At 37.3% G+C, this 11,226-nt stretch overlaps 1 protein-coding gene across 1 annotated transcript; it reads right to left on the bottom strand.

Moving 5' to 3' along the window:
* Nucleotides 1–7,402: 7,402 nt before the first annotated feature.
* LOC111366705 lies at nt 7,403–9,613 on the bottom strand. Its single transcript, XM_022987411.1, has 4 exons — nt 8,384–9,613; nt 8,077–8,323; nt 7,672–7,785; nt 7,403–7,629 (listed from the first exon to the last, which is right to left on the bottom strand). The coding sequence occupies exons 1-4, from the start codon at nt 9,611–9,613 to the stop codon at nt 7,403–7,405; spliced, it is 1,818 nt and encodes a 605-aa protein (XP_022843179.1).
* Nucleotides 9,614–11,226: the final 1,613 nt, after the last annotated feature.

The following is an 11,226-nucleotide window of genomic DNA, read 5'->3' as shown; positions in this document are numbered from 1 at the left end:
ATTCTGATTGGGAGAAAGTGTGCTGACTTTGTCAATCGATCCACTATTACCTAAATAGCTTCATGATCCCTTGCTGACCTAGGGAACCCCACTACGAAGTCCATTGCTATTTTTTCCCATTTCTATTTTTGTATATCTATCGGATTCAATAGTCCTGATGGTCTCTGATGATCTGCTTTAACCCACTGACAAACAAGACACTTTGATACAAATTGGGCTATTTTCTCTTTCATATTCCTCCACCAAAATGAACTACGTAGATCTCTATACATTTTAGTCTTACCTGGGTGTGCTACGTAACGGACAGAGTGGGCTTCTATCATAATCTCATTCTGAAGTACTTCATCTTTAGTACACATAGTCGACCTCTATACATTAATGCCTTATCTTCAGCTATCTCAAAATCTTTCCATTTCTCTGTTTCAACTGCAGCCCTCATATTTTCGAGAAATTGGTCATTCTTCTGGGCCTCTATTATTTTGGTCCTAAGTGTAGGCCTTAGAGTTAGTACTGCTATCATGGTCTTTGTTCGAGCTGAGAGCACTAGCACCTCAATTTTCAAATTTTCAAGGTCTTTAATTAACTACTCTTGATCTGTCCTCAAAATAGATAACTAACCCACCTTCTTCCTACTTAGTGTGTCTGTGACTACATTAGTCTTACCAGAATTGTAATGGATTGAACCGTCTAGTCTTTCACTAACTCCAGCATCGTCCTTGTCTCATATTTCACTCCTTTTGAGTGAAAAAAAATATTTATGGCTCTTTTGTCAATGTAGATTTCGCATTTGCTTCCATACGAGTAGTGATGCCAAATTTTTAGAGCATAACTACTGCTGCAAGTTCTAAATCATTCGTTGGATAATTTTGTTCACATTGCTTTTGTTGTCTTGATGCATATGCAATCACTTTTTCATTTAGCATTAAAACATACCCCAATCCTAGCTTAGATGAATCAATATAAATAATAAATCCATCTGAACCTTCAAGTATAGTAATTACTGGGGCAAAAACTAGTCTATCCTTTATCTCATGAAATCTTTTCTCACACCTTTTTGACCAAATGAACATAACTCCTTTCCGGGTCAATTATGTTAAAGACCCTACAATTTTTGAGAAACCCTTAATGAATCGTCGATAGTAACTGGCTAAACCCAGAAAACTCCTCACTTCCCCTACATTAGTAGGTGTCGGCCAGTTATTCACAGCATCGACCTTAGCGGGATACTTCTATTCCATGGGCGATCACTACATAACCCAAATATCCTATACGGTCTAACCAAAACTCACTCTTTTTGAATTTAGCATAAAGTTTTTCTTTGCGTAAAGTCTCCAACACTATTTTCAGATGCCCTTCGTACTGTTGAACACCCCTTGAGTATACTAATATATCATCAATAAACACAATGATAAATTTTTCTAGATAATGTTGAAATACTCGATTCATTAAGTCCATAAACACTACAGGGGCATTAGTTAAGTCGAAAGGCATAACAATAAACTCACAGTGTCCATAGCGAGTTTGAAATGCTATCTTTGATATATCACTCTGTTTAATCTTTAACAGATGGTAGCCCAATCTCAAGTCAATTTCTGAAAACATCGTAGCTCCCTCAACTGATCGAATAAATCTTCAATTTTTGGGAGTTGATAATTATTCTTAATAGTTAATCTATTCAACTCTCTATAATCTATGCACATCTGCATTGACTCATCTTTCTTTTTAACCAACAGTACAGGAGCTCCCCATGGGGACACACTTGGCCTTATAAAACCTTTACTACTTAGTTTTTCCAATTGTATTTTCAACTCTTGTAGTTCCTTAGGAGTCATTCTGTAAGGTGCTTTAGACACTAGTGTAGCTCCAGGGATCAAATCAATTATAAATTCTACTTGCCTATCAGGTGGAATACCTGGTAGGTCATCAGGAAATACATCCGGATACTCTCTTACTATTGGTATGTTATCTATAGTTGTCTCTCCTTCTAGTGTTTCAATAAGGTTAACCAAATATCCTTAACAGGATCCCTTCTTTAGTAATTTCTCAACTTGCATGGCTGAGATGAGGCGAGGAAGTACTTTAATCTTGGATCCATAAAATCTAAATTCTTTTTCACCAGGTCTTCGAAACACTACATCTTTCTCAAAACAATTTATGGTTGCTCAATTGCTGCCTAACCAATCCATGCCCAAAATGATGTCAAAATCCTTCATCTCGATTACATGCAGATCCATGTTTAAGATTAACCCATCAAAATCTATCTCTATTGCTTTAGCTATCTTATTAGTATCTATGATTTCTCTTGACGGTATACTGATTTCTAGTATACCATAATCTTTTTCACATATCACACCAATTCCAACTCAGCACGTAGTAGATATGAATAAATGCGTTGCACCAGAATCACTAAGAACATACATGGGGTTGCTAGAGACAGATAAGATACCTGTGATTATGTCTGGATCCTGAGAAGCTTCAACATGGGTCATGGAAAAGACTTGAGCCTTTCCTTTCTTTGCCAAATCATCCTCTTTACTTAGCAATGTCTAGCATCCTTGAGCATAGTGGCCTGGTTGGCCACATTTATAGCGTACACCTTTCCCTACAAAACATTCTTCCTTGTGGTTCTTCTTACACTTAGGACAGGGATTTATGGTGTTGCTAGCCTGACTAGGATTAAATCCATTGTTAGGCCTCTTGTGTGAACTTTTTTTTTCATCCCTATTTAGATCAACCTATTTTCTCTTTCCGAGTTCATGCCATTGACTCTGAATTTTATACTTGGCACCAGACATGTCACAGTCTGGGCTTTCTTCATGACTTCTCTGAATTTAGTCAGCTCATGAGAACTCACAATCTATCAGATTTCAAGGAGTAGACCCCGTTCATGTTACCTAGCCTTCATTTGCTCGGTGCTAACCAGATGTTGTGCATACCAAGATAGTTGTTCAAACTTTCTCTCATATTTTGTAATGTCCATATCCCCTTGAATCAACTACAAGAACTCGGCTTCCTTGCAGTCACAGAGAGCTTGGAAAAAATATTTCTTTAGCATTTCATTCTTAAATTGATCCCATGTCATATTACGTTGTTTTATCTTCGTGTGATTACGACAAATAGATTCCCACCAGTGGCCGGCTCCCCCCATTAACATGAACTCATCACACAATACTTTCTAGTTTTTCGGGCACTAGATGTATCAAAAGATCTTCTCAATCATGCGAATGCACTCTTTTGTTGCCAACGGGTCATTACTTCTATCGAAGCTAGGAGGCGGTATCGACGAAATTACTCAATGATTGGCACAACTGGAGCAATGGTTGGTACAAGAGTAGTAGATAGTGTAGGGACAATTTGTGTTGTGACGGGTGGCACTATCAGTACATCTTGTCTAGTCGGAGCCATTAGAGTTGTTGGATTAGTTTGTGCCAAAAGGACTCGTCTCATTCTTCCACTACTTGCTGTAGCTCCCTAATTGCCCTTGCGTGTGATGTTAGTGCCCTTTCCCTTCATACAAAATGGGATAGGTTTCTAATCCATAGGAATTTTACAACAATCACACATTGTACAATTTAATGGAAGGCCATAATAGAAAATAACATATTTTATTATTGTCTAGATCCATTTATGAAGATGTACAATTTATGATAGAGAGTTCAGTGCACCAATAGAACAACTAAAATCTTACTTTATTACTTATAAAATGATAGCTAAACTGAAAACCACACATAAATATTATCCTATAACTATTCCTCATCATCTGAGTTAGGTGGTGGTGCGTCACTACCAAATCCTTCATCTCGATTACATGCAAATCCACGTTTAAGATTAACCCATCAAAATCTATCTCTACTGCTTTAGCTATCTTATCAGTATCTATGATTTCTCCTGACGGTATACTAATTTCTATTATACGATCATCTTTTTCACATATCATGCCAATTCCAGCTAAGCACATAGTATATATGAATGAATGCATTGCACCAAAATTAATAAGAACATATACAAGGTTGCTAGAGACAGATAGGATACCTGCGATTATGTTCGGACCCTGAGAAGCTTCAACATGGGTCATGGAAAAGACCCGAACCTTTTCTTTCTTTACCTGATCATCCTCATTACTTAGCAATGTCAGCATCCTTGAGCATAGTGGCCTGGCTGACCACATCTATAGCTTACACCTTTCTCTACAAAACATTCCCCCCTATGGTTTTTCTTACATTTAGGATAGGGATTTATGGTGTTGCTATCCTGACTAGGATTAAATCTATTGTTAGGCTTCTTGTGTGAACTTGATTTTTCATCCCTATTCTAATCAAGCCATTCTCTCTTTTCGAGTTCATGCCATTGGCTTTGAATTTTATGCTTGGCACCAGTATATGTCACAGTCTGGGTCTTCATCACGACTTCTCTGAATGTAGTCAGCTTATGAGAACTCACAATCTGTCTGATTTCAGGGTACAGACCCCGTTCATATCACCTAGCCTTCATTTGCTTGGAGCTAACCAGATATGGTGCATACTGAGATAGTTGTTCAAACTTTCTCTCATATTAAGTAATGTCCATATCCCCTTGAATCAACTACAAGAACTCGACTTCAAGGAGAGCTTGGGGAAAATATTTCTCTAGCATTTCAGTCTTAAATTTATCCCATGTCATATTACGCTGTTCCGTCTCCGTACGAGTACGACAAGCAGATTCGCACCAGTGGCTAGCTCCCCCCACTGACATAAACTCAGCACATAATATGCAAATCCACACCTTTGCTTCCAAAGGGTTATTACTCCCATCGAAGCTAGGAGGCCGGTATTGATGAAATTACTCAATGATTAGCAATCGTTTCAATATGTTATGGATATATTTGTATCCATGATTGAAAATTTGTTGATTGTACATTTTTCCTATATATCCTCTACTATATAGTAGGGTCAGTTTGTGTTATGACGGGTGGCACTGTCGATACAACTTCTTTAGTCGGAGCTATTGGCATTGTTGGATTAGTTTGTGCCAAAAGGACTCATCTCATTTCTTCCACTATTTGCTGCAGCTCCCTAATTGCCCTTGTGTATGATGTTGGTGCCATTTCTCTTCATACAAAACGGGATAGGTTTGTAATCCGTAGGAAGTTTACAACAATCACACATTGTAGAATTTAATTGGAGACCATAATAAAAAATAACATATTTTATTATTATCTAGATCCACTTATGAGGAGGTACAATTTATGATAGAGAGTTCAGTGTACCAACAGAACAAATGAGATCCTACTAAATTTATTTCAGATGAAATGATAGCTAAACTGAAAACCACACATAAATATTACCCTATAACTATTCCTCGTCATCTGAGTTAGGTGGTGGTGTGTCACTATCAATATCTATCTCAATATACCCAGGACAACAAAAAAGTAATATGACCTAGACCAAATTAGTGCACTAAATGCATGGCTATTTACTGCACATAAACTGGGAAACGATTTGTAGTGACGCGAAATTAAATACCACCATTATTATTATTATTATTATTATTATTATTATTATTATTTAATTTTATAAAAAATTTTGGTCGCTACAACTCTTCTTCCCTGGAGTTAAATCTCGTCCTCGAAATTTGACTTACCTGTTCAAAAATCTCTAGGTACTTGGTCTTGATTTCTTCCTCCCTTTCCCAGGTAGCCTCCTTTATTGTATGATTAACCCATCGGATCTTTACTAATGGTACCTCTCTGTTTCTCAACCAGTGAGCTTTTCTTTCTAATATCTCGACTGGTGATTCCTCATACGTTAGATCCTCCTGTAAGTTAATCACTTGATCATCAATCACATGACTCAGGCCATGAAGGTAATTCCTCAGCATGGAGATGTGAAATACGTTATGTACAGCTGATAGTTTTGGTGGCAATGCCAAATGATTTGCCACATTTTCAACTCTTTCTAGTATCTCAAATGGACAGATAAATCTTGTTTCAACTTAGCTTTCTCACCAAATCGTAACACACCTTTCATTGGTGCCATCTTCAGAAAAACTTTATCTTCAACCTCAAATGTCAAGTCTTTTCTTCTCTTGTCGGTGTAACTTTTCTGTCGATTTTGAGCCATCTCAATTCTCATTCTAATCTTTTCAATAGCGTCCACTATCTTTACAATGAGTTTAGGACCTAACATTTTTATTTCACCCAATTCATCCCAGCATACTGGTGAACGACATTGTCTACCATATAAGTCTTCGTATGGCACCTTGGAAGCTATTATTGTGCAAATTCTACCAACGACAAGTGAATTTCCCAATTTTCGCCCCAATCTAAGACACAAGATCTCAACATATCTTCCAAAACTTGCATGGTTTGTTTCGATTGCCCATCGGTCTAGGGGTGGTAAGCAGTACTAAAGGTCAACTTAGTCTCCATCGTGGTTTGTAAACTCCTCCAAAATTTTGATGTAAACCTAGGATCTCGATCTGATATAATCGACACTGACACCCCCATAGAGTTTGACTATCTCCCATAGAGTTTAACTATCTCTCTAACATAGAGCTCTACAAATTGATCCATATTAAAATTCATTCTAATTGGGAGAAAGTATGCTGACTTTGTCAATCGATCCACTATTACCAACATAGCTTCATGACCCCTTGCTGACCTGGGAAAGCCCACTACGAAGTCCATTGCTATTTTTTCCCGTTTCCATTCTTGTATATCTATCAGATTCAATAGTCTTGATGGTCTCTAAACCTGCTGACAAACAAGACACTTTGATACAAATCGGGTTATTTTCTCTTTTATATTCCTCCACCAAAATGAACTACGTCGATCTCAATACATTTTAGTCTTACCTGGGTGTGCTACGTAACGGGCAGAGTGAGCTTCTATCATACTCTCATTCTGAAGTCCTTTATCCTTGGGTACTCATAGTCGACCTATATACATTAATGCCTTATCTTCAGCTATCTCTAAATCTTTTTGTTTCTATGTTTCAACTGCAGCCCTCATCTTTTCGAGAAACTGGTCATTCTTCTGGGCCTTTATTAGTTTAGCCCAAAGTATGGGCCTCAGAGTTAATGCTACTATCATGGTCTTTGTCCAAGCCGAAAGCACTAGTACCTCAATTTTCAAAATTTCAAGGTCTTAAATTAACTGCTCTTGGTCTGTCCTCAAAACAGATAACTGAGTGCGTTTACGACTACATTAGCCTTACCAGATGGTAATAGATTGTGCAGTCGCAGTCTTTCACTAACTCCAACCATTGTTCTTATCTAGAATTTGACTCCTGAGCGAAAAATTATTTAAGGCTCTTTGGTCTATGTAGATTTTGCATTTGCTTCCATACAAGTAGTGACGCCAAATTTTAAGAGCATGAACTACTGCTGTAAGTTCTAAATCATGCGTTGGATAGTTTTGTTCATATTACTTCAGTTGTCTTGATGCATATGCTATCACTTTTCCATTATGCATTAAAACACACCCCAATCCCAGCTTGGATGCATCACTATAAATAACAGATCCACCTGAACCTTCAGATATAGTCAATACTAGGGCAGAAACTAGTCTATCCTTTAACTCTTGAAAGCTTTTCTCACACCTTTTTGACCAAATGACCATAACTCCTTTCCGGGTCAATTGTATTAAAGGCACTGCAATTTTTGAGAAATCCTCAATGAGTCATCGATAGTAACCAGCTAAACCTAGAAAATTCCTCACTTCATCTACATTAGTAGGTGCCGACCAGTTATTCACAACATCGACCTTAGCTAAGTTTACTTTTATTCCATGGACGGTCACTACATAACCTAAAAATCCTATATGGTCTAACCAAAACTCACACTTTTTTGAATTTGGTGTAAAGTTTTTCCTTGCATAAATTATCCAACACTGCTTTTAGATGTCCTTCGTGCTGTTGAACATTCTTTGAGCATACTAATATATCATCAATAAACACAATGAGAAATTTGTCTAGATAACGTTGAAATACTTGGTTCATTAAGTCCATAAACACGTAGGTGCGCAAGTTAAGCCGAAAGGCATAACAATAAACTCATAGTGTCCATAGTGAGTTTGAAATGCTGTCTTCGATTTATCACTCTGTTTAATCTTTAACTGATGGTAGCCCGATCTAAAGTTGATTTTTGAAAACACCGTAGCTCCCTTCAATTGATCAAATAAATCTTTAATTCGTGGGAGTGGATGATTTTTCTTAATAGTTAATTTATTCAACTCCCTATAATCTATGCATATCAGTATTGACTCATCTTTCTTTTTAATCAATAGTATTAGAGCTCCCCATGGGGACACACTTGGCCTTATAAAACCTTTACTACTTAGTGCTTTCTATTGTATTTTGAACACTTGTAGTTCCTTAGGGGTCATTCTGTAAGGTGCTTTACACACTAGCGCGGCTACAAGGATCAAATCAATTGTAAATTCTACTTGCCTATCAGGTGGAATACCTGGTAGGTCATCGGGAAATACATCCGGATACTCTCTTACTATTGGCTTGTTATCCATAGTTGTCTCTCCTTCTAATGTGTCAGTAAGGTTAACTAAATATCCTTGGCAGGATCCCTTCTTTAGCAATTTCTCAGCTTGCATCGCTGAGATTAGGTGAGGATGTACTTTAATCTTGGATCCATAAAATCTAAATTCTTTTTCACCAGTTCTTTGAAGCACTACATCTTTCTCAAAACAATTTATGGTTACTCGATTGCTGCCTAACCAATCCATGCCCAAAATGATGTCGAAATCCTTCATCTCGATTACATGCAGATCCACGTTTAAGATTAACCCATCAAAATCTATCTCTATTGCTTTAGCTATCTTATCAATATCTATGATTCCTCTTGACGGTATACTAATTTCTAGTATACCATCATCTTTTTCACATACCACACCAATTCTAGCTGAGCACGTAGTAGATATAGATGAATGCGTTGCACCAGAATCAATAAGAACATACACAAGGTTGCCAGAGACAGATAGGATACCTGCGATTACGTCCGAATCTTGAGAAGCATCAACATAGGTCATGGAGAAGACCCGAGCCTTTCCTTTCTTTATCTGACCATCCTCCTTACTTAGCAATGTCCGGCATCTTTGAGCATAGTGGCCTGGCTGACCACATCTATAGCATACACCTTTCCCTACAAAACATTCTCCCCTATGGTTCTTCTTACACTTAAGTCGGGGATTTGTCGTGTTACCAGCCTGACTAGGATTTAATCTATTTTTAGGCTTCTTGTGTGAACTTGATTTTTTGTCCCTATTCTGATCAACCCACTTCCTCTTTTCGAGTTTATGCCATTGACTCTGAATTTTATGCTTGGCACTAGTACATGTCATAGTCTGGGCCTTCTTCACGACTTCTCTGAATGTAGTCAGCTCATGAAAACTCACAATCTGCCTGATTTCAGGGTGTAGACCCCGTTCATATCGCCTAGCCTTCATTTGCTCGGTGCTAGCCAGATGTGGTGCATACCAAGATAGTTGTTCAAACTTTCTCTCATATTCAATAATGTCCATATCCCCTTGAATCAACTGCAAAAACTTGGCTTCCTTGTAGTTATGGAGAGCTTGGGAAAAATATTTCTCTAGCATTTCAGTCTTAAATTGATCCCATGTCATCTTATGCTATTCCGTCTCCGTGTGAGTACGACAAACAGATTCCCACTAGTGGTCGACTCCCCCACTAACATAAACTTAGTACACAATACTGTCTTGTTTTTTGGGCACGAGATGTATCGAAAGATCTTCTCAATCATGCAAATATAGTCCTCTGCTGCCGAAGGGTCATTACCCCCATCGAAGCTAGGAGGCCTACATCGATGAAATTACTCGATGATTGGCACAACTGGACCAATGGTTGGTGCAAGAGTAATAGATGGTGTAGGGACAGTTTGTGTTTTGACGGGTGGCACTATTGATACATCTTGACTAGTCGAAGCCATTGACGTTGTCGGATTAGTTTGTGCCAAAAGGACTCATCTCATTTCTTCCACTACTTGCTGCAGCTCCCTAATTGCCCTTGCGTGTGATGTTGGTTCCATTTCCCTTTTATACAAAATGGTATTGATTTGTAATCCATAGGAAGTTTACAACAATCACACATTGTACAATTTAATGGGAGGCATAATAGAAAATAACATATTTTATTATTATCTAGATCCATTTATGAAGAGGTACAATTTAGGATAGAGAGTTCGGTGCACCTACAGAATAAATGAAATCCTACTAACTTTATTACTGATGAAATGATAGCTAAACTGAAAACCACACGTAAATATTATCCTATAACTATTCCTCGTCATCTAAGTTAGGTGGTCCTATGTCACTATCAATATCTTAGACAACTAAAAAACACACACAATTTTTTAAGGAAAAAGGGGGGAAAACTAATATTATGTGAAGGTAAGGAAAGACCTTTGCCAAAGGGAATTCTACTCAATTCGAGCTCTTTCCTTCAATAGGTCTAGGATAATTATAGACCAATTTAAATCATCCAATGCAAATGGGGTGATATTTGATATGTACATCACACATGAAATCAATCCAAGCATTAACCAAGAAAATGGAATTCCTTCAAAATTCAATAGCCATAGCTTTACTTTAATTCCCTCTAACTTGGTTGTCTTTATCCGTATTAATTTCTTTTTGAAATCATTATGTAAGATTAATTATAAGCCACCAAATGAGTCGAATATTGCTATAAAAATTTTTGTAACTTCAATAATTTAATAATCAATCTCGCGATACCGAGCATACGCTAGGAACTAGGAATTTTAACTAAATCACGACTTACGTGAATACTATCTCTATTAAAATTAAACGACAAAAACCTAACTTACTATATAATCTATCTCAAAATATCCCCAAGGAAACAAGCAACTAATATGGACTTGACCAAGTTAGCGCACTAAATGCATGGCTATTTACTGTACATAAACTGGGAAACGATTTATAGCGACGCGAAATTAAATACCACCACCATTATTATTATTATTATTATTATTATTATTATTATTATTATTATTATTATTATCATCATCATCATCATCATCATCATCATCATCATCATCATCATCATTAAAATTGGTCGCTACAACTCTTCTTCCTTGGAATTAAATTTCAGCCTCGAAATTTGACTTACCCGTTCAAAAATCTCTGGGTACTTGGTCTTGATTTCTTCCTCCCTCTCCCAAGTAGCCTCCTTTATTGTATGATTACCCCATCAGATCTTT

Source organism: Olea europaea, chromosome 18 (assembly GCF_002742605.1).
Source record: "Olea europaea var. sylvestris chromosome 18, O_europaea_v1, whole genome shotgun sequence".
Lineage (NCBI taxonomy): Eukaryota > Viridiplantae > Streptophyta > Magnoliopsida > Lamiales > Oleaceae > Olea > Olea europaea.
The sequence above is the reverse complement of the archived record's forward strand: the minus strand, read 5'-3'. Positions and strand labels throughout refer to the sequence as shown.